Here is a 25,046-nt window from a genome sequence, read left to right on the forward strand (position 1 = left end):
TGAGGAGGAGGTGACCCCTCTTCCATCCATAGCAAACAGCAGTGCATGGCCGCACACTCGCAGAAAGATAGATGCCGGGCAGCCATTGCCGTCTATGGGGACGTATATATGTAGCCGCATGTACGTCCCTATGAATGGCCATGTGAATGAGCCCTAAAACTAGGAACATTGTTGCACTTTTTCTATATTTGGGACAGTATGTTTAAACCATTATTTACCATAGATGTTGTTGGAGATTTATCAAAAGGTGGAGTACAATCCCTGAAATAATCACAAATCCATGCAAACCTTCACGAATTGTGATTATTTTCCCTTTTAAGCCACCTCCATGCCCAGATCACATTACATTTTTTTTCACACAACAAAGTTTTCCATAGGAAATAATCTCAGACAGAGCGTCTGTCAAGTCAGTTTACGCCAGTCATTGCTCAGAGTTGAAACAAGAGATTTTTGCTCATACACAGCAAGCTGACAGTAGCCGCAGCATAATGCGAGCAGTGACCATATCACTTCTGTTACTGAAGGAGGTTAGTTATGTAGTGAAGCCAGAGCTCTCCCACGCACTAAATTTATTGCAGCTTTGAACCCACACACCTGAGAGCACTAGAACTATGTCCCACAGTTGCCCATACAGCTAAACTAAGGTCCATTCCAGTGACTACAGGTGTGATAGAAGAGTATTCTAAGGTGTGTGTGCTCCTTACACTCAGGCCATTATCTCAATGCAGCAACCAAAATGCTGCCGATGCTACCACAATGGCAGCTGTTTAGGTGATTGCAGCAGGGGGGGGGTAAGGGACGTCATGAACTTTGTCTTGCTACTGCCACTGTTCACTCCACACAAAAAGGTCACAGGGACTTTTACACTGGGCAAAGATGGGAAACAAATATATGTTCAAGACACTTAAAAATTAGAAGTATACTTTGTAAAAAAATAAATTAATTCAATGTGTATTACATACTGGTTTACTATTCATAGTTATAGATGTAAAAAATGAAAATAGATCTAGACATGGGAGGAATCCAGCCTGCTGCTTCTGTCTCACCCCTGCTCATTGTTAAAGTTACAGCTGGGTTGTTGAGCTGAGAAGAAGCCAAGTTGTGATCCAGCTCCCGCCACCTAGTGGGCCAGAGAGAATGAGAGCCTGTAGCTCCTTGCTCTGCGACTCATACTGGAGGTTGGTTACTGGTGGCACATGTACTACTAGCTACTTGGGGCACTTTTACCTCAAGCTACTGGGGGCTCAACTACTGCTGGCTATTGATGGTACTGTGACTCTTCGCTACTGTGGGACACTGTTACTATAGTGGCTATTGTGGGGCAACAGTGTGAGATTATATTGTCTACTGTCGGGGCACTGTTACTATATCGGCTACTTTGGGGGCTCTGTTACTATATTGGCTAATGTGAAACTATGTTACTATATTGCCTACTGTGGGAGTCATGTTATTATATTGGCTTCTGTGAGGACAGTGCCACTATTTTCGCTAATGTGGGATACTATGACTTGGCTATTGAAGGGTACACTGACGATTGGCTACTGTATGGCACCATGACTATATTGTGTGGCACTAGTCTGTGACTATACTGGCTAGTGTTTAGTTATTTTATAATATATTGGCTACAGTGGAGGCACTGTTACTATATAAAAGGAAACCTACCACTTCCGATGGTGGTTATAAGCTGCAAATGCCGTGCACCAGCTCAGGGTGAGCTGGTACCGGCGCTTATTTTCGTTATGTTTTTTAACAGATGTAAAGCATTTAAACTCTTTAGTAATCTTTATATACAAGTAGCTTCACCGCACCGTGGTCCGTGGTCCGCGCTTGGCCACTTTGTGAGCCTGAAAAGGAAGTGGGGGCCCAGTGACTATATTGGCTACTATTGTGGGCAAACTTTATTAGGTATGTGTTAGCAGTTGCCATATTGGCTATTGTGGAGGACCTGTTACAATATTGGCTACTGTGGGGCCCTGTTACTATAATGGCTACTGTAAGGGCACTGTTACTATATTGACTATTGTGGCGCATAATAGTGATTTCTAGGGGAGCATGAGAACAGGTTTGTGATTAAAAAAAAGTGAAGGAGATTATGATGTAGTGAAGAACCTAAAATGTTTGTTTTGCAAAATCTACAGAGAGGAATCATGGCAAGAAGCAACTGACATGGTGGTCTAAGTCTTAGAAGAAGATGAAAGAGAATTCCCCATTCAAATCCACCATCTGTGTAAACCCAGATTTACAGCAAGTGCTTGTATAACCAGTGAGCTCACAATTCTACAGCATCTACCCAGTGCTTTTTATTTCTGCTATTGGGGGAGCTGTCTGGAGACTTTTAGTAACAATTTTTTCTTGAATTTTGTGCTGTTTTGGTGCTGTATTTATGAATATAACTTGTTTCTGCTGTTGTATGTATCGTATCTGTGGTCTCCTCCCACCAATAAACTTGTTTCCCAAACTATTCTACCTATGGTGTGTGGCTCTGTCCACTGCCGTTGTCTCTGCCCAACATTGGGTGCATGAAAATGTGACAAGATCTGCAGTTTCCACACAAGTAAATTCCTCATGCAGTTAGAGGGGCAGCATTCTGGTAAGGACAGGGAGTGGACATGAAGAGGACTACTATCTACTCAGATCCACATTCTTCAGAAGTTGGCTCATGTCTACTGATTGGCATATCATGAAAAATGGCTGTAATTAGGGTGCTGTGCTTCAGTGGAAGGTGATATGGAAAGGACTTTTAACCCTTTGATAGAAAGTATTATTAGGGGGTAAAATTCTGGTGACAAGTCTTCTTTAAAGGGGGTTTATTGGTCTATAAATGATGGCAAATAGATCTATAAATTGTCTGTGCAGGTAGGTATGTAAATAGTTTTATTCATAGTTTTATAAATACTACTTGAGAAGACTATAACGTTGAAACATACTAATTAAATAGCTTTTAGATACAAAAAAGTAAATTTACTTATTATATTATTTTACGTATTGTATTTTTTATTATAGTAGGTATCATTTTTTTTTTATACCGGATTACACAAAGGAAGTCTCACCGGTTAAAAATTTGAATCTAACAAGTTACATTGCCCTAAAATATTTTTACATTACTCAACTAAAACAAAGACGAACAGATTTTTATTATTGTAAAATAAATCGATTAAAACACAGAAAAGTGTCTTACCCTAAAGTGGTTTTCACGTATTGAGCCTTTAGCCAAATACATTTTGTTGTTTACTCCACTTAAATGCTCATAGAAGGTTTCCTCCAGACGGAAGCTGTCCATAAGGTCACAACCAACATACAGATTAAAGTTTTCTCCTGTCAGTTGAACTGTAATATTTTTCCACTGAGAGTCTGCCAGGTCAACATCCTCCAAGGAAATTACATTCTGCGTGCCATCTACCCAGTATATTAGGTCCAGAGTATTGGCTCGTCCATTTGAAACAAGCTCAAATAATCTGTTGGAAATTCCAGGCCCCTCTATAGATATAATTGTTCCTCTGTTGAGTTTATCTTGCCTCATGGAAGCAGTAAGAATAAAACCTTCATTGATTTGCATCAGGTCCATAATATGCTTCATCTTTTCAAATCTAACAGGTGGTATGTGATCAAATCGTAGGAAACGATAAGCTGGAGAATGGGAATCCTGTCCACGAAACAGTTTGACTCCAATGGTCTTCTTGTTTATGTTACTAATTTCGAACAGATCAAATGTGGTCTCATCTTCTTTCTCTTCATCTAGAATAATTAGTTTAGAACAATTGATTACATTTTTGGTAGCTTGATGCAACAAAGTTATTTATAACATGGACTTTCAAGAAGGAATGACCTGCTGTAAGATGTATATTTCATATCTATTGATTGACATATGGTTACCTTTACCCTCTGGTATCTCCTGATATTGGTACTACAGTACATAGGTTGGAATGCATGTATTAGGCAGAGCTGTATGTATATTACTGTGCCTCTGCAAACAATGAAGGGGAGGCAACTGCTCAGAAAACATTTACAATAATAAACAATAGCCACCTAGAGAACTTACCTTGAGCATGAAGAGAAGCACAGAATGAAATAAAAACGGAAAGCCAAAACAGATTCCTTTGCAGCATAACTTCTATGAAAAAAAAATATTATTGTGAAAACCATTCTTTTTTTAAAAACTTTTGCATAATCTTCTACACTAAGATAAAATAAGAAATTCTCTAATTTACTGCCATTAGCTATCTGCAACGGTTTTACCTTGTCCCTCTGGCTGCTCTCCCTTTCTGTGTTTGGACCTCCAGGCTTTGTAAGGTCTATTTGACCAAGAAGGAGAGTGATGGGATGCTTACCTGGCCTCCACAGTCACAAGACCTGAACCCAATCAAAATGGTTTAAGGTGAGCTGGACCACAGAGTGAAGGCAAAATGGACAACAAGTGCTAAGCATCTCTGAGAACTCCTTCAAGACTGTTGGAAGACCATTTCAGGTGACTACCTCTTGAAGCTCATCAAGAGAATGCCAAGAGTGTGAAAAGCAGTAATCAAAGCAAAAGGTGGCTACTTTGAAGAACCTTGAATATAAGACTTTTTTCAGTAGTTTCACATTTTTTTTGTTAAGTATATAATTCCATATGCAATTCATAGTTTTGATGCCTTCAGTGTGAATCTACAATTTTATAGTCATGAAAATACAGAAAACTCTTTGAATGAGACTGTGTGTCCAAACTTTTGTAGGTGTTTTATAGTGTAGCTGGAAATGTTTAAATATATATTTTCTTATGTGAATGCCTTCAGTGCTCTGGCCAGTGCCCTCACAACCAGGAAGTGCACACTGACTTCAGGAGACATATCAGGCTGGATCTCAGGCCAGCTGAATTATATAGGTATAGCTGGAATTGTTGTCAACAGCTCTCTCCAGCTGTGCTAAAACTATTTTTGTCACATAACTTTAGGGTTACTTATGTACATAAGTAACTGATGTATAAATCAAAAGGAAAGTATTAGACGGTCTCTTAACACAAAACTGGCCTTGTAGTTGCTGAAAAATTTTGTTTTAAAACCTTAGAACTTATCTGGAGCTGGGCCTGGTAAATATGCACTTGGCTCTGCCACTGTGCCCTTAAGGAGCTGGTTGTATTCCTATAGTCAAGATGAACTATCACCAATAAGGTCCTTGAAATCCCTTACAAATCGATGAAGAACAGAAACACTCTTGAAAGGAAACATTCAATGTATACAATGGGAAACTGCTGTAAATATCACCACTTTATTTTATTATTTTTTTATTTTTATTTTACTATTTATTTTGCTTTACATGCTTGTCTTTTTAATTAGACTAATAGTTCTATCATATATTTTAATAATATTATATAATAACAATAAAGAATAAAACTTTTTGGTAACGTAGCTTAAAGGATGGTTTCTTGCACTACAGAGAAGCCAGACACATCTCTCAGCTAAATAGCGTGTAATATAAGTAGAAACAAAGGTTAAGCTCGATGATAGATCTTAGACTTTATTAATCAAGCAAACAACCCAGGGGATGTCCTGAAAGACCATCTTCTGACAAACACATTTCTCTTCAAAGAGAAATATAAAGCACAAAAAATAATAATAAAACATAACTGTTTGTGTGGAGACAAAATAACACTTTTCATATAAGATAAAAAAAATGTTGGGATGACATGACTACAGCCTTTTTCAATTCTGTTCTTTTCCGTTAAAGGAGTAGAACAATGGGAATTAAATCCTGATACAATTGAAAGACTAAATTATAATGATTCGGTTATATATAATGGACAAAATAACAGAGAAGCCTGCGCTAACATGACTGAAGGTTGTCTCCCATAAATACTGTCAAAGTCATGATCACTGATACAAAGCAGAATGTCTTCCCTTTGTATCCCTATTTAGATTTTTTGTTCTGCTACTATAATGAAACAAAGTGGAAACAGGCAACAGTGTTTTAAAAGGGAACCTGTTACCAGAGTTTACCCCATTACACTACTAGCATCTTCAGGTAGGCTAAGAATTGTCTTTTCTCCAATTCCCTCTTTCATGTGAAATCTTGCCCCTTTACTGATAAAAAAATCGACTCCAAAGTCAAATGTAAATGAGCAGAGAAGAGCCTAGTGGGATCTGAAAGATGAGATTCTTATCTTTAACCCATTGACGCTCTGCACCATGCTGAGGCTGTATGAAGAGGGCTTATGGGGTTGAACCCTCTTCATACAGAGAAGGGGTTTGCTGCATATTACAGCAAACACTAGTACTCATCTCGAGTATTTACTCTTCCGATGCCACCAGTGGAGCCGCCCGCAGAGTGGTGATCGGTTGCCATGACAGCCTTTGTCAGACCAGAGGCTGCATGGCTTCTGAAGATTCATTACAATGAACCAGTGGCTGTAATGAATACTATGTAGAAATGCAATATACTGCAATACAGTAGTATTGCAGTATATGGTAGGAACGATCAGACTATCTAGGGCTAAAAAAAAAATTAAAAAAAAAAGTAAAAAATGTTTAAAAAATAATGAAAATTTAAAAAAAAAAAAAATTCAAATCACCCCCTTTCCTTAGAACTGATATAAAACGGAATAAACAGTAAAAATCCAAAACATGTTAGGTATCACCGAATCCCAAAATGCCCAATATATCAAAATATAAAAATGTTTATTCCAGGCAGTGAACCCCATAATGGAAAATATCGCCCAAATGTCCGAAACGCTTCTTTTACACCACATAAAAATGTAATAAAAAGAGATCAAAAGGTCGTACAGTCCTCAAAATGGTAGCAATGAAAATGTCAGCTCATCTTTCAAAAACCAAAGTATGAAAAAGTTATTAGTGTCAGAAGATGGCAAAAAATTTTCGTACATACTGTATTTGTTTCATTTTTGAAAAAATGTATTAAAATACAATAAAACTTAAACAAATTTGGTATCACCGTGATCATACCGAACAAAAGAATAAAGTAGATGTATCATTTGGAGCGCACAGTGGAAGTCCACAAGAATGTGACGCAAATGCATTTTTTTGCCAGTTTTGCCACATTTGGAATTTTTTCCAGCTTCCCAGAACAAAGCATAGAATAATAAATAACATCACTGAGAAGTAAAATATGTTATGCAGAAAATAAGCCCTCACACAACTCTGTAAATGAAAAACTTATGGATTTTTGAAGGTGGAGAGCGAGAAATGAGCGAAAAACGCTGCATCCGGGGTTAAAATGACACCAAACCTGTTTCTAGGAGCTATAGAACTGAATATGTCTTCATTGCCACTCCCCCTGTAGCCTCTAAACTTGAGTCATCTCTTGATTACCTTTCTTACCTAATTTCCACAGGCAAGATTTCACATAAAAGACGGAATTCTATAAATCATATTTCATACCATACATGAAGGAGCAATTTTTTAATGGGTTCAAATCTGTACCCATTGTCCCTTTAACTCTGCCTAGCCCAAAACCATACAAAAGCTAGTTCACCTTCCAGTTATTATTATTTTTAAATTTCCATCAGTTATTGCAAGCCAAAACCAGGTGTGAGGACTACAAAGAGATAAATGTATAATGTCCACTCCTGGTTTTGAGACCCCTGATGCAAAAAACTGATTAAAACAACCAAGTTATTGTTGTTAGGGTACTCACTCTCTTTCAGAAAGTGGTTCTCTGAAGCATGCTCCCGATATATATTTTTATATGCACTATTGCACTTTAAATTGTTTACACAATGTTCTATAGAATGATATAATGATGAATGAAGGAATATATAAATTATAAAACTTTGACAAGATATCTCAGAGTGAACTCGATTTTTACTATATGGTGAGTAGGTGAAGTCTCCACTCAACCCCACCTAGGCAATCGGGAAGTCAAGCTGCAGATTCCATTGTAGCATTGGCTGTATGTTTGGCACACATATCCTGCCAGGAAATTAACCCGTGCCCTAGTCTTTTGCAGTTTTTTACAGGTTTTCCTCCAGGAATGCCCTATATTTACAGTAGCTCAATCCATGATCCCATCAACTCTAACCAGCTTCCCAGTCCCTGCTGATGCAAAGCATTGTGAACGCTGGATGCTTCCAACACGATGGGGGTCATTTACTAAGGGCCCGATTCGCGTTTTCCCGACGTGTTACCCGAATATTTCTGATTTGCGCGGATTTCCTCTGAATTGCCCTGGAATTTTGGCGCACGCGAGCAGATTGTGGCGCATCAGCGCTGGCATGCACGCAATGTAAATCGGGGGGCGTGGCCGAACGAAAACCTTTGGAGAAACCACCGCATTTTTTTCAAAAATGTGTCGCGGAGCTTGCACTTACCTTCACTAGGAATAGGCCGGTGAACTTGAGTGCGTTCTGATGCTCTTCAGCGCAGCAGCGCCACCTGGTGGACGTCGGAGGAACTGACTTAATGAATCCCGGCCGGACCCGAATCCACCGCAGAGAACGCGCCGCTGGATCGCGAATGGACCAGGTAAGTAAATCTGCCCCAATGTATCACAGTGGGTGGGTGCATGAAAGAGAACCTGCCATTGAAATTAGCCCAGCCAAAATAAATACTTCATTAAAAACTATTATTAAAAATCACTGCCATCATCCATAAATGGTTCCTTTCCATTGCTGCTGTGTTAAAAAAAGTTTGTAAATTTGTCAGGATTCGGGATGAGTGGATCCACTGGACCACCGCGAGAGGTGGTACTAGCAGACACCTGGGACCGGAATTTAACCCCTTCCCGACGCGCGCCGGGTCCCGGTGCATGGAGAGGGCTCGCGGGCCGAGCCCTCTCCATAGCCGGTAAGTCTTTGCTGCATATTGCAGCAAAGGCTTACCGGTAACACCCGCGATCGGTGCTAGCACCGATCGCGGGTGTTTTCTCCGCGATCGCCGCCGGCAATGCTGCCGGCGGCTTCAAAGAGATGGCGCCGCATGGGCGCCGCCATCTTGTTGTGGATCGCTGCTCCCCAATGACGTCACGGGGAGCGGCGATCCGTCGCCATGGTAACCTCGGGTGTTCCGAACACCCGAGGCTACTTCGTTTTAACCCATGCATTACAATGTGCTAATTGCACATTGTAATGCATGGGGAGTAAAATCCACATATACAGCCATACTGTTGTATGGCAGTATATGATAGGATCGATCAGACTACCTAGGGTTAGAGTACCCTAGGGAGTCTGAAAAATAGTAAAAGTAAAAATAAAAAAAAGTTTAAAAAAAAAAATTATAATAAAAAAACCTAAAAATTCAAATCACCCCCCTTTCTCTAGAACTGATATATAAATAAATAAACAGTAAAAATCATAAACACATTAGGTATCGCCGCGTCCGAAAATGCCCGATCTATCAAAATATGATAATGTTTTTTCACTATGTTTAACCCTGTAACGAAAAATAGCGTCCAAAGTCGAAAATGGCATTTTTTTGCCATTTTGAAAAATATAAAAAAATTAATAAAAAGTGATCAAAAGGTCGCACAGTCCCAAAAATTATAGTAATGAAAACGGCATCAAAATTCGCAAAAAATGACACTATCCACAGCTCCGTACACCAAAGTATGAAAAAGTTATTGGCCCCAGAAGATGGCAAAATAAAAAGTATTTTGTACAGGAGGTTTTAATTTTTTTTAAATGTATGAAAACATTATAAAACCTATACAAATTTGGTATCCACGTGATCGTACCAACCCAAAGAATAAAGTAGACATGTCATTTGGGACGCAGAGTGAAAGCTGTAAAATCCAAGCCCACAAGAAAACGTCACAAATGTGGTTTTTCACCATTTTCACTGCATTTGGAATTTTTTTCCCGCTTCCCAGTACACGCCATAGAATATTAAATACAGTCACTATGAAGTGCAATTTGTTACGCAGAAAATAAGCCATAACACAGCTCTTTATGTGGAAAAATAAAAAAGTTATAGATTTTTTAAGTTGGTGAGTGAAAAATGGAAGTGAAAAAACTAAAAAAGGCCAAGTCGTTAAGGGGTTAAGTGGCACCTGGTCCTTAGCAGAGCCCGCCGCAAAGCGGGATGGTCTTGCTGCGGCAGGGTACCGCCAGGTCGTTCCACAGGTGCGAATAGCCCGCGGTGGCAGCCGAGGTCGAGGTACCTTGGCAGGAGACAGTCTCTGCAGGCGGCAGAGATGCAAGGTCAAGTCCAATCCGAAGTCAGCAACGGGAGGTCCAGGCAGATGGGAACGGGAACACAGGCACACTGGACACAGGAACACAGTAACGCAAGAACACACAGGAATGCTGTAATATCGCTGGGGATCTTTCTCTAAGAAGTAGGCACAAAGATATGGCAGGGTGTGATGGGGGAGTAAGGTTTAAAATAGCTTTTTGGGAAAATGGTGTGCTGGCCCATTAAATTACCTGAAGCCGGCATGCACACACCCTAGGACATGGGGACACGTGCACACAGAGCAAGGGCGGGAATCAGGAGCGGGGACAGATGACAGTCCCCCCCCCCTTTGGCCTCCCCTCCTTTTGGGCTGGAGAAAACTCTGCAGGAGATCATGGTCCAGGATGTTTTCCTCGGGCTCCTAAGATCTCTCCCCCGGCCCAAACCCCTGCCAGTCAACCAAAAAGAGCTGCTTACCCTTCACCGTCTTCATATCGAGGATCACCTTTACTTCATAGATGTCAGAGAAGTCAGCCACAGGAGCAGGAGGAGATACTTGCCGCAAAACGCAGTTCAGGATGACAGGCTTGAGTAGGGAGACATGGCAGGAGTTCGGGATGCACATGGTGGGAGGAAGGCGCAGCTTGTATGACACCAGATTGATGCGAGTCAGGACCTCAAAAGAATCGTGGACCAAGCTTGTACTCTGGAATCTTCTGCCAGATGTACCTATAGGATAACCAGACCTTGTCACCAGGAGAGAAGACGGGAGGAGGCCTGCGTCTCTTGTCAGTCTGGAGCTTGGTATGGGGAGAAGTCTGTAACAACGAAAGGCGAGTCTGCTCCCAGCTGGACTTCAGATCTCGTACCAACTCCTCAACAGCAGGGACATCCGAGGACACAGGCAGAGGAAGAGGAGGGCATAGATGCTGTCTATAGACAATGAAGAAGGGAGGAGAGCCATAAGATTCAGAATCCAGGGAATTATAAGAGAACGCCGCCCACGGCAACAGAGCGGACCAGTCATCTTGACGAATAGAAACAAAATGACGGAGGTAACATCCCAGAGTCTGGTTAACCCTCTCCACTTGTCCATTGGACTGAGGGTGGTAAGCTGCGGAGAAATCTGCAGTTGGCTGATCAGAAATGATGTGTTGAAGAAGACAATGTAGCCGGAAGATGTTGAAAGAAGAGGCTGGCAAGATGTGGAAATGACGGCAGACCTGAAAGAGGGACAAAATGAGACATCTTCGAAAACCGGTCTGTTACCACCCAGATGACGGTATTGCCCGAGGAGGATTGAAGGTCCGTGACTAAGTCCATAGCCACGTGTGACCACGGGTGACTGGTAATCAGAAACAGAAGCAAGAGACCAGCCGGTTTCAGGCGGAAAGGCTTATTACGGGCAAAGGAGGTGAAGGATCCCACAAAGTCCCGAACATCCTTGAACAAGTCAGGCCATCAGTAGTAGCGGGAGATGAGGGCCACGGAGCGTTGTACCCCAGGGTGCCCAGCCAGGTGTGAAGAATGTCCCCAAAACAAAATCCTCCTCCACAGAGCAGGTCGGACATAGGTCTCTCCAGGGGGAAGCTGGCAAAGCTCCACCAGAGCGGCAGCAACCGCTCTGGAGAGATAATATGCTGAACCAGCTCTTCTCCAATGACATCTCGGGAGGCACGGGAAAGGGCATCCGTTTTGATATTCTTCTCCGCAGGTAGGAAGTGGATCATCAGGTTAAAGCGGGAGAAGAAGAGTGACCTACGGTCTTGCCTGGGATTAAGATGTTGAGCTGTCTGGAGGTACGAGAGGTTCTTATGATCTGTGTAAACGCAGACGAAAGATAATCGCCATTGTTTCAGGGCAACTTTGATGACCGAAAGTTCTTTATCCCCTATAGAGTAATTCTTCTCTGTGGGAGAAAAGGTTTTAGAAAAGAAGCCGCGCGTGAGCGTTAGGCCCCTTGACCCTTTCTGGGTGAGCACCTCCCCTACACCTACAGAAGATGCATCCACCTCCAGAATAAAAGGCTTCTCTGTATCGGGTCTAGAGAGAACACGAGCCATGGCAAAGGTAGATTTTAACTTTGTGAAGGCTTCTTCAGCTACCAAAGGTGAGAGGCGTGGATTAGCGCCATTCTTGGTTAGCAACACGATGGGAGAGACCAGAGTAAAGAAATTTCGGATAAACTGCCGGTAGTAGTTTGCGAAGCCCAGGAACCTCTGAATGGCTCGAAGACCTTCTGAACGCGGCCACTGCAGAACTGCCGACAGTTTGGCTGGATCCATCTGGAGACCTTTGCCAGAGATTACGTAACTGAGGAAAGGTAGGCTTCATTGGTGGAACAGACACTTCTCGAGCTTTGCGTAGAGATGATTATCCCGTAGGCGGCCAAGAACTCGCCGTACGTGAGATTGGACTGGTAAGACTCAAGGTCCGGGGAGAAGACAAAATGTCGTCCAAGTAGACCACGACACACGTATACAGCAAATTTCGAAGGAAGTCATTGACGAATTCCTGGAAGACAGCTGGAGCATTACAAAGTCCAAATGGCATCACAAGATATTCAAAATGTCCATCTAGGGTGTTAAATGCTGTCTTCCATTCGTCACCCTCGTGGATCTGGATGAGGTTGTAGGCCCCACATAGGTCCAGCTTGTAGAAATACCTGGAACCGCGCAGGTGGTCAAAGAGCTTCATGATCAACAGCAGAGGATCCTGTTAAGTCCACGAAAGTCAATGCAAAGACGCAAGGAGCCGTCCTTCTTGGTAACAAATAAGAATCCTACGCCCGCAGGAAAAGAGGACTTATGAAAACTCTTTGCAGGTTCTCCTTGATATACACCGACATGGCTGTTGTCTTGGGAACGGAGAGCGGGTACACCCGATCTCGGGGAGGAGAGGTACCCAGCAGCAAATCAAAGAGGCAGTCGTAGGGACGGTGTGGCGGCAAAGTCTCTGCCTGCTCCTTGGAGAGGATATGATGCTGGGAGACCATGGCGGCATCCACAAAGTTCCCTGGGTGCCGGTGCCAATGCTGAGAAGCACCAGAATCATCAGGCATGGAGAAGCTTTTCCTACACCTAGGGACGCTTCTCACAAGAACCCTAGGTGCTGGCGTTTCCCGGTCGCTGGGGACGGAAAGGACAAGTCCGGATGAGGTGCTCTGGGCTGGCACAATACAGGCAGAGGTTCTCCTGACGTCATCTGAAATGCTCCTGTAGAGAGAGCCGGATTCTGTCCACCTGAATAGTTTCCTCAGCAGACGATATAGGCGGAGGCTGGAGTTGCTTTTGGAAGGCAGGTGCCAAGCGAGGAAAACGTTGAACACAGGCTTGAGAGTGCTCGGAGCGTAGTTCATTGATGCGCTCCTTAAATCTTACGAAAATCCAAGTGGCCAGTGTGATGAGACCACTCAGAGTTGATGGCAGGTCACGAGTCACCAGAGGGGCTGCATAAGGGCTGCATCGTTCCAAATAAGTTCAGAGGCCAGGGTGCGGAACTGAACTGCCCCCACAGACGAGTTCCCTTGGTGTAGGTTCAACAATGCAGTCTCAGCCGAGGAGGCCCGTACAGGTTCTTCAAACATGGACTGGAACTCTGCCTGAAATGCGGTGAGAGTAGCCGTGACCAGGTCGTCTCTGTCCCAAAGAGGGTTAGCCCAGGCCAGGGCTTTCCCGGAGAGGAGACTGATGATGAATTCCACCTTGGATCGCTCCGAGACAAATTGAGAAGGCATGAGTTCTATGTGCAGGGAGCGCCTGCACAACTTGGGATCTCTGTCATACTTGCCGTGCATAGACAGCCATAGCCTAGGTTCACTGGCAGGAAGACAGGCGTGGGTGGCAGAAATCGCAGGAGCAGTCTCAGGAACCGGTTGCTGATACTAGCAGCTGTTGCAGCATGGCGGTGACTTGTCCCAGCTGTTCTCGGCAATCTGCCAGGATTGCTGGACCACGATGATGGCAAGATCCGTTCCACCAGGAAGTGGAACCTCGGCGGGATCCATGGTCGGGATTCGATGAGTGGATCCACTGGACCACCAGGGGAGGTGGTACTTGCCTACACCTGGGACCGGAATCTAAGTGGCACCTGGTCTTCACCAAAGCCCGCCGCAAAACAGGATGTTCTTGGTGCGGCAGGGTACACCAGGTCGTTCCACAGGTGCGACTAGCCCGTGGTGGCAGCCAAGGTCGAGGTACCTTAGTGGGAGACAGTCTCATGGTCAGGTTCAGGCACAGGGACCTTGCAGAGATGCAAGGTCAAGTCCAATCCGAGGTCAGCAACGGGAGGTCCAGGCAGATGGGAACGGGAACACAGGCACATGGGACACAGGAATGCAGGAACACAGGAGCATGAACACACAGGAACAAGAACACACTGAAGCCGGCGCAGAGTGAGGATGGGAATCAGGAGCGGGGACAGGTGTGGTGACAGGTTCTGTTTAAAGGTATTGTGCAGTGAGTTTTTTCTCCACAAATACAATTTAGGTCAAAAAGTTACATTTTAGCTTCTTATGTCCAAAGCATCTTCTTCCATATGCTTCCTACATAGCTATTTGAATGAGTGTGGCCTCGCTCAGGTGAGCATACACCCGGGTGCATAAGGGAGGAGGGCTGAGCACTCTCCTGTCCATTGAAAGACAAGTGGCTGCTGCCTGGCTCCTACAAGGTCCGGTGGGACACCATGCGCTTACCGCACTGGGTGCCATAGACTTTTATGGCACTAAATCACACAAGATTTAGTAGGCAATTTGAAAGGACACCAGGTTGACATAAGACAAAAAGGCTGGGTCCACATCACGTTTAATATATATAAGCTTAGCATACACGCTGGGAGAACACCCAATGTATACTCTTAGCATATACAGTGACAAATAGTGGCAGATGGAGGAATAGTTGATGCCTTCATCTGGCCACTATACATTTTGTCCGCCAAAAAAAAGCAAGATGGAAAGACGCAGCAAGTTACGTCATTTCATCCTGCAGCCTCCACCTAAGCAATGTATGCGGTCATCAGAGGTAATGGATGGCTATGGGAAACAGATGCAGCATATTGCATATCTCCCCACAGCCCCGCAGAGTGCATACGTTGCTTGACAGGTGGGGGGACCCAGTGAGGTCACTGTCTATATTAGGACAGTGACATCACTTGGGGAACGGTTCATTGGCAGCAGACAATCTCCGTCTGCTGTCGATGTACACCCCCCACACACATAGGAGCCCCTAGGCGATGTATTCCACTGTACAGGCATACGTCTGTGACATACGTTGTGAGGACATGTTGGTATCCTTCTAACGTGTCCTCACAAAGTATGATGCAAAACTTAGTGTGAACTCCGCCTAAAGATCATATAAATCACTTGGAGGATCTGATTTATGCCAGTGACTGAATGACTAGAACAAACTGCCCCAACAAACTCACCTGTGATTAGTTAAAGTAAATTTGCATACACCGATCTAAGGTTAGCCACTGTCCAATCACAGCTAAGGCTATTAGCTAGGGCAAGTGGTGACGAACCTATGGCACTGGTGCCAGAGGCGGCTCTCGGAGCCCTCTGTGTGGGCACCCAGGCCATCACCCGAACATGAAGTTCACCAGACAGGACTTCAGAATCTTCCTACAATGATAGGCAAATTTGCCCTCGTCCTTTCAACAGCGTTGGTGTTTTTAGGAGGCAGAACGATTGAAAATTGTAAAAGAAAAAGGAGAAATAAATTACTGCTTAAATTGCTTTGCTGGCACTTTGCAATAATTAAGTGGCTTTTAGTTGAAGTTTGGGCACTCCGGCTCTGAAAGGTCCGCCATTAATTTTCCGGATTGGCTGCATGGCACAGCAATATGTCAGGGTCACGTGCCCGAACCCTGGACCCGAACTTAAATTTCAAATCTGCTTATCTCTAGCTGTGGCCAGTACAGAGTAGAAAAAATAAAAACCAGAACATACTACTTTGAATGAAAATGAATGCCTGCAGGAGTCCCAATGTGGAAAGGAATGTCAGAAGAGATTCCATTTCTGCACTTATAATATATGCTTCACTATATATTGTGATCAGGCTAAATCGAATTATACAGATTCCTGTGCTATTTTTGGAACAACAAGAATGGACTAGAATAATAATCTCATGAAAACTTGGACTTGGACAGAAATGTTATCTGCCTAAGGACCTTTATGGAATTATTTTTTTCAGAAGTGATTCTGATGGTTAATGCACTGTGGTAATCCACTGTGTTAAATCCATTTATAAGTTCCTATGATACACTGGCTCTGGTACATGTTAACATACTTTCTGATCATATGAAATGATGCAGTTAACAGACTTTATAGTATTGTCTTCTTCTACTATGATTATTTTATTAGTAAGTAAGCCAAAAGTACATGTGTGCTTTTTCAGACATAAGGTGAAAATATAGCTTCCAGATGTACTTTTCCAGATGAAGTACAGTAGCTCTTAATCTTTCAACTAGAATAGCTAAACTCACGTCACATGGGTCTTCCTCGACGCAATTTCAGAAACTCTCCCCAACTTCTCCAGGAAAGTATTAAGGTTTTCTTTGATAAACAGTTTAGTGGACTTCTTGCTCTACACATATAACTTTTATTTGCATGTTGCATTTGTATAAGGGGATTTACTATGATTATAACCTTATTTACAGACAAAAACTAACATTGGTTCTCAAGTCCAGAGGTCCCCAACCTTTTTTGCACCAGGGACCGGCTTTAAGCTAGACCAGTTTTCCATGGTTCGTGGGGGTCGGGGCGGGGCTTTGGTCATATGGGGTGGGGTTATGGAGGGGAGGAGCTTAGTGCATACTTATCATATAATTATGACATTTATAATGAGAATGTGATTCAACTTACCATAGGTTCAGAATGAGTGGGAGAACCAGGAATGTTTCCCTGAATCAGTGGGAGCACTGAGCTTGTTTTCCTGCAACAAGACGGTCCCATCTAGGGGTGATGGGAGACAGTGAAACCCGAAGTGTGTTCCTTATGTCCAGTGTACTCCGTAATCTCGTTTTTGCTGTTGTCATGGCAGAAAACCCAGTTTCAGTGTACAGCACTGCTACTAGCACTGCTATATGCACCAGACAGCACTGTATGGGGAGGATACTGGCGGGACCTCTGTGTACAGCACTGCTAAGTAGCAGCATTGTACATTGAGCGTCAGTGTATACAGTGCTGCTGCTTAGCAGCGCTACACACTTAACACCGGTACCGGGAGCCGCGTCACTGAAGCCAGTCTGCTGCCCCAGCACGCCCCACATAACATGTTCTGCCGGGGGCGTGTCAGTAAAGAGAGCCTGCCACCCCGCCCCATCAGGAACACACCATGCTGTGCAGGAGGACCGCATCACTAAGACCCGCTCCGTGACGTACAACAGGTACAATGCCGTGCTGTGGAGGGCTGCGTCACTAAGACCCGCCTGACGCCCCACCCCGTCCTGCATAATGTTCTCTGCCGGGAGCTGCGAGCTGTCACGGCTATGGCAGAAAACATTATAAATCCACACAGAGCGAGCTCTGACCAGGCGCAGGGCCGCAGAGTTTATCAACGGACCGGCTGATAAACTCCAACGGCCCGGTCCTGGTCCGCGGACTGGCGGTTGGGGACCTCTGCTCTAGTCCCATAACAGCAAGATACCCTTCCATCCCTAATGGAAAAGTAACTGGCATAAGACTGGAAGACACTTTATGACTCATCTTAGCTAAGACTCATCTTAAAAGGTCTCTAAAACACATAATAATTGGAAGCTCACTGCAGAGAGATTTCCCATAATAGTTTTGACTCCCTAACTTTAGTCCATAATTTAGCAACATAATTGTGGTGCATTGCAAAGGTAATCTGTTAGCAGTTGTGACCCAGCAATCAGAGTACCAGGTAGTTACCATTCCTTGTGCGTTGGCAGTAGCAGCAGTACTCTGCAAAATGCATTTATATTTCAGGATTATAGCTGGACGTGGTTCAATGGTGTGTGAAATGGTGTGTGAAATCTTACAGTACAGCTGTTCAGTGAAGTGATCTCACACCAATGCACCAAGGTGCTACTAGCCCTGCTACAACCCTATAATCTTTGTTTGGCCAGAATTTCAATTATTTGTTCTTAAAAGAGTTATCCAGGCTTTAAAGGAGGTGAGTATAAAATGCTCGGACAACGTAAATCAGTCAGACGCTCAAGAAGGGGTATATGGAAAGGGCTCGTGGTCCTAACCCCCAGCATATGCATCAGGAGTCAGCTGTATTATACAGCTGACACCTGCCAGTAGCTGGTTGGCACTGGTTGTTGTTGACAATGATCACCACAGTTAACCAATCAGGTCCCACAGACTGGCATAGGTGCCACCATCTGGGATGACCAATCCCCCCCCCCCCCATTGACGTCATTGGTGGCTGCCTTTTAAAGGCTCCAATAGCTGTAATTCAGCATCCTGTATACCAATCTGTTGGAGACAGACTATAATACAGGAGCAGTATGCTTACAATATACTGCAATACAATAAAATGGCACAAATGCGTTTTTTCACCAATTTTACCCAATTTTTTGTCACTTCCCAGTATGGCATAAATATTAAATACCATTTCCACAAAGTACAATTTGTTATGCATAAAACAAGCCCCCACACAGCTTTGTACAGTATGTCGAACTTTGAGGCAGATGGGCTACGGCAGCAGCAGAAGACCACACCGGGTGCCACTCCTTTCAGCTAGGAGCAGGAAACTGAGGCTACAATTTGCACAAGCTCATCGAAATTGGACAGTAGAAGATTGGAAAAACGTTGCCTGGTCTGATGAGTCTCGATTTCTGCTGTGACATTCGGATGGTAGGGTCAGAATTTGGCGTCAACAACATGAAAGCATGGATCCATCCTGCCTTGTATCAACGGTTCAGGCTGGTGGTGGTGGTGTCAAGGTGTGGGGAATATTTTCTTGGCACTCCTTGAGCCCCTTGGTACCCATTGAGCATCGTTGCAACGCCACAGCCTACCTGAGTATTGTTGCTGACCATGTCCATCCCTTTATGACCACAATGTACCCAACATCTGATGGTTACTTTCAGCAGGATAATGCGCCATGTCATAAAGCTGGAATCATCTCAGACTGGTTTCTTGAACATGACAATGAGTTCACTGTACTCAATTGGCCTCCACAGTCACCAGATCTCAATCCAATAGAGCATCTTTGGGATGTGGTGGAACGGGAGATTCGCATCATGGATGTGCAGCCGACAGATCTGCGGCAACTGTGTGATGCCATCATGTCAATATGGACCAAAATCTCTGAGGAATGCTTCCAGCACCTTGTTGAATCTATGCCACGAAGAATTGAGGCAGTTCTGAAGGCAAAAGGGGCTCCAACCCGTTACTAGCATGGTGTACCTAATAAAGTGGCCGGTGAGTATATATATATTTTGGCACCAATAAAAATGTAAATAAAAAGTGATCAAAAGGTCTTACAGTTTTCAAAATTATATGAATGAAAACGTTATCCCATCCCACAAACAATGACATCTTACAGAGCTCTGTACACTGAATTATGAAAAAGTTACGGGGGGCTACACCCACGACTTTTAATGTCTCTCAATTTTTCTACCCAACATTTTTCCTTCTACCGTAGTTTACGGACAACTTTTTCTATAAGCATGTTCTATAACACCTTCATGAATGTAGAGTCATTTCAGACACTTTTTTCCATGTATCAAATTATTAACGTCTAAAATCACAGTCTAAAAAACCACAAAATTCATTCCCCCCAAAAAACATACCTTGCAACACATCAAGTCTAATAGTCCTCTACGGGGGCTGTGATCCGGCAACACCAATGTGTAACCATTTCATGGCCCCAATAGAGGTCTATTAGACTCGGTCATGGCGCAGTGAGTACACTGGGGCACATTCATTATATGTATGTGTAGACAGTTCATGTCCCCCATTACAGTCATGTGCATGAGGCCTAATAGTGTTCAGTGAGGCAGTCTTTGCCTTCTGTATAGAGGGGGGCATTTATTATCACCTTTCAAACCGAAAAATGGCGCAATTGCGCCTTATTTATGATGGGTCGACGTCACAATTTTGGTGGCCGTCACTTTTCTGGCGCTTCTATTTTTCAGACTCGTTTTTAACGCACAATTAGAGCTGCTAATAGCTGGCCTACGGAGTTCTATTTAACTTTCTAATGTGGAGTCAGTTCTTAAAGGGGTCAAATTCAGTTTGATTGATCTGCCATATATAAACATTTCTTCAATTAGATGTTATTAAAAAAAATGTTCCCGTGTGAAGATAATTTCCCATAAATGTAGTCATATGGTCCTTTAGAAACAAGATAGCTTCCTCGGATACGGCCACCTCTGCTGGAGGGATTGCACAAAGAAACAAAAGGTTATCGTATATAAAGTGTCCGGGAGTTACTACATGTCGCACGGCCGTCCTGTAGTAATGAACGCTTAAGGTCAGGCAGGACTCAATATCTCCTGTCTGGCCATTGCTGCTGTTGGGTGGTCGTAACCAAGGAACCGAGGAAGATCTCGTTTCTAAGGGCAACATCACTACATTTATGGGAAATTATCTTCACATAGAAAATTTTTTTTAATAACATCCAATTGAAGAAATGTTTATACATTAAAGATTAACGAAACTGCATCTGAATGCCCAGACGAGAATACCCCTTTAACCTTTGGTTTGTGCGCCAAATCATTAATGCCTTGCGCAACAAAACTTACATCCTACTTAAAAATATAGTATATTTCCAGCGCCACCCTGTGCCCAAATTGATAAATGCCCCCAGAGAGTCTGGTTGCCAGTTTCATAGCCAGCTGCTCGTTTTATGCTAACATTCATGCAACTGAAGACTTTGCAAGGTTACCTTTAGACACCCTTGTAGAATCATATGCTGACCTGCCAGATGTTTAAATGTTTCCAGCAACAAGAGGTTAATTACGTGGCTCATAAACAATAACAAGGCAAAGTAATACAGGCGAAAACTAAATATAAATTTACACACGCGTCCTATGAATCTAGTGGGCACTTCTTCAAAGAGTAGCTCAATGTGGCTTCTAAATCACAGGCTATGGAATCTCTGAGCATAATGACAAAAAAATTAGAGACTGAGTCATTCACATTTTTAAGCCAAATTACATTGTGATGCATTGTTTGGCACATAAGAATAAAGGACACCAAAGTACAACATAGGAAACCACTTAACATAGCGCATCAGCCAAGATGGCACGAATGTCAGGTCCATAATAAATATGAATCCTCCAAATATTTATAGGTTCCAGAGACATTGGGGACATTTGTCAGCGGTGCAGTGTCCATGTTTTTGGCACTCAAATTGTGTTGTATTTGGCACACGAATTGGCACACTCAGTTTCTGACCACTCACAAGAAAAGTGTCAGGATTGCTAAGCTGGGCCAAAATTCGGCGACCAAAAAAATAAGGTGTGAGAGTCGTAAAAGGAGCAATATTGCGGCTCCTCTACTTCATAAATATGGCGGACAAGGCGCAGCATAGGAAAAAAAATCTGCCAAAAAACTGGAGGAAAGTCAATAATGAATGACCCCCATTTAGTATAGATAAATGGCTTTCATAAGAACACTAAATGGGCAATTCATAAACCCATGAGTTCAAGAATTGTTTTACAACAAATATGTATCTTTCTGTGGTTCTTGTATAACTTGGATTGTAGTCTTTGTACTTCTGGCTCCTATGCTGCTCATACTGTATGCTTGAGACTGGAGCTTTACAGGGTTGCCTAAGATATCTACGTGGCAATGTTCAACAATGGGGTTTCTTTTTAACTCTATGCACTAGAGAGAGAGGGAGATTTATTATGACTGGTGCATTGTGCTGCATTTACTAAGAACTTCCAGCTTCTTATTAATTTTGGTAAAGCACTTGTGTGCCAGAATGACATCTAAGCCATTAGCCCCTCATAGATTTCAGGTATAATGTGTGCTGGTTCAGACTGTAGTAAATTCACTTACTCCCCGCCACTGGTACATTGGGCACCACTGGTACATTCCCTTTATCGGGGTTATTCCCATTAAAGTGCCTAGTTTAAAGAGACAATAGCAGGCACAATCCATGGACGTTAAGGCAACCGCTTAAGTTAAGGTGCATGTGTCTCAATGAGAAACAAATTGCATTTTTGGAGTTCTCTCATAAAAATAATCATCTTTATTTATATAGCGCCATCAAATTCATTAGAGCATTACAAATCTCATGTTCTGAAAAAATGTATCGAAGCGGAAAAGAAATAATAAAATGATAAGAGAATTGGAATTGGCACCTCTGCTCAGTCCACCCCTATATTTACTCGCTGCAACGATGATGTTCTGTTTTCCACACATTGGGGCACATTTACTAAGGTCTGTGCGCCAGTTTTCTGTCGGACTTTGCATGTTCTTTTTAGCGCAAACTGCTTGTACAGGTGTTTAAGAAGTGTCTCAGACACATATGTGTCGCACACAACCATTTTGTGGCGCAGCTGCAATAGGCATCATGCAACACAAATTAGGGGGCGTTCCGGTGCTCAGTGGGACCGTGCACCAGATTTAACATGCAAAGTCTGACAGAATTGTGTCGCACACCCCATGTTAAAGGTAAACCAAAAAAAAGTGGTGCACTCTGTCGGAGCTGTGCAGGGGGCGCTAGATTCATGCAGAAAATGCACCCATATCATAAAATCCGGTGCACCCTGCAGACTACACAGGCAAAGTGCATTTAGTGTTGTTTGCACTGTTGTTACTAAATGTTCCCTATTGTTGTGGCAGCCAATCACTGACACTGCAGCCAAGTAAACACTTCCCTTTGGGAGGAACAGAGCGGAGTTGCTGGAATTCCACACTTATTCAACCAGTAAGAGTAATTGAGGTCCATTTAGGACTAGCATCAGAAAACATATCTAAACTCGGATCACTTATCACACATTTTGCTGGTGTGGATTCTGCATGAAGAACTGGAAATTTTGAATGAAACCACACAAGTCTATTACATTGAGCCAAGTTATCATTTTGCTGCATTCAGTAAAATCCAGCATTCTCAGTAGACACAGAAGTTTTAGGTAAGAAATACTGAAGTTTCACACAAAGGTGCAACTTTTGACATGTTCCATTGATCATCACAAATAAAGGTTGCAGTGAAGAATTCCTTCCTTTTATTGCCACCTGCTTACTCTCATAGCAATGGAGGTATGACATTTATACATTAAGACATTTACAGCAGTTCCACAAAACAATAAGAGCAGTCAAATGGCACATCCACTAATAAGATCCAGATCCACCAAACTCAAAGTCAGAATTAAAGGGGAATTCAACTTTGATTCATTCTGATGATTGAGGGTATAAAACCTGGGACCATAAAAATTTCCCAAACTGAAGGTTTCAGAATTTGTTGGGGCTTTGTTAGAAAATCGAGTAAATCTTATATACATTTCTCACTATTATTTACATATCTCTCTGAATTTAGGGTAAGCAATTGTTCATGGAAGAACCCTTAGAATTTATCTGTGCATGGAGTGGGGACTTCTTTTTAGTGTTCCCCTTTAATTCTAATATATCCATAAATATCATACATATTTTACCATCTAACTAAAATCCATAGCCATCGCATTCAATGTTATAACCAACTATCAGGTGCCAATCCATCCAAAAACACATGAAATCTACTGTAGATGCTAATAATGCCTTTGGTGGATTAAGTCTAAAGACAAGTATTATATTATGTGATATAGATATACATATATATATATATATATATATCTCATATTTGGTCATATCTATATTTTATTAACATTGTAATAACCGAGTAATCTCCCCTGGTGTCTACAGTACATACCAGATGAAGCCATGAATAACATGAGTGCAGACTCTGAGCAGTCTCCCCCTGCATCCCTTTAGGGCCAGATCCAGCTCCATCAGACTTGTAACAAAGTAACAGTCCAGCCAGTTGTAGGCAATGCATCCAGTGCCAACCAAACCATATATCATGTATGAAAATATGAAAGCCCTATATATATATATATATATATATATATATATATATATATATATATATATACATACATACATACAATGTATGGTGGACTCCCACACAGAAATATATATGGCATTTTCATTACTGCTATAGTCCATATCAAGAGCAAGCAATTCTTTCACGACACAACTGAATGTATACTATATGCACAAATGTCTCAGTAAAGCATCTCCCACATATCTTACCTAGAGCTGAAGAGACGTGCTATGAATTGTGGAGCGTCCAATATAAGTATCCTATAAAAGCTCTCTCCTGCCTGTCTCGTCCACAATGCTGAGGGAGAAGCTCTCACTCACTTATATACTGCCCTCTCCAGCTTTGCTGTCAATCAGCCCCATAAGGAAGCACTTTCAAGAAGTTAGAAAAAAAGCCCCGAGTGGAATGACATAATCCCAGTCAGAGCTGACACGATTCTTTGGCTGTGCCGAGGTGATGATGCTGAAGCCGGCCCCTTCTGTGTGTGTGAGGAGAACATTCCCGGGCTCTGTGAGGAGGGGCGGCAGCCACAGCCCGGGAGCAGGGGAACTCTTTTGTGTGCGGAGCTATAACTAATAATATGGTGACACTAGAGCTGGACCTGTAAACTTCTAATATAGAGGTCACAGCAGGCAGCCGCTGTAAATGTGTAGTGGAGGTAGCACAAACCCCACTCCTTACATAACAGAAATAATGACACAGAAACCAAAAGCTATGGATGAATAGGGCCACTTTGTTTATTGAGAGATAACTCACACATTTTTATTATTTACCATAATGAATTATATAATAAAACTATGAACTCAGTTAACAACAATAACTGACCTTTTCAAATAGATTAACCCCTTATCACCGACACTAGTTTTCAGCTCAATGACCAGACTTGATTTTTCAAATCTGCCCTGTCTCACGATAATTGGTTATAACTTCAGAACTCTTT

General features: G+C 42.8%; 1 protein-coding gene across 2 annotated transcripts in view; it reads right to left on the reverse strand.

Annotated features, from left to right (window-relative positions):
* THBS2 (thrombospondin 2) overlaps positions 1 to 24,553 on the reverse strand; it is a 65,425-nt gene extending 40,872 nt beyond the window's left edge. For both annotated transcript variants that reach the window (XM_072141006.1, XM_072141005.1), the window contains exons 1-3: positions 24,316 to 24,553; positions 4,040 to 4,111; positions 3,179 to 3,735 (exon numbers count right to left, since the gene is read on the reverse strand). In XM_072141006.1, coding sequence (XP_071997107.1) covers positions 3,179 to 3,735; positions 4,040 to 4,106 — 624 coding nt within the window. In that variant the 5' untranslated portion in view covers positions 4,107 to 4,111; positions 24,316 to 24,553. The remainder of the gene's footprint in view (positions 1 to 3,178; positions 3,736 to 4,039; positions 4,112 to 24,315) is intronic.
* Between the last annotated feature and the right edge of the window lie 493 nt (positions 24,554 to 25,046).

This window comes from Engystomops pustulosus, chromosome 3, assembly GCF_040894005.1.
Source record: "Engystomops pustulosus chromosome 3, aEngPut4.maternal, whole genome shotgun sequence".
Taxonomy (NCBI): domain Eukaryota; kingdom Metazoa; phylum Chordata; class Amphibia; order Anura; family Leptodactylidae; genus Engystomops; species Engystomops pustulosus.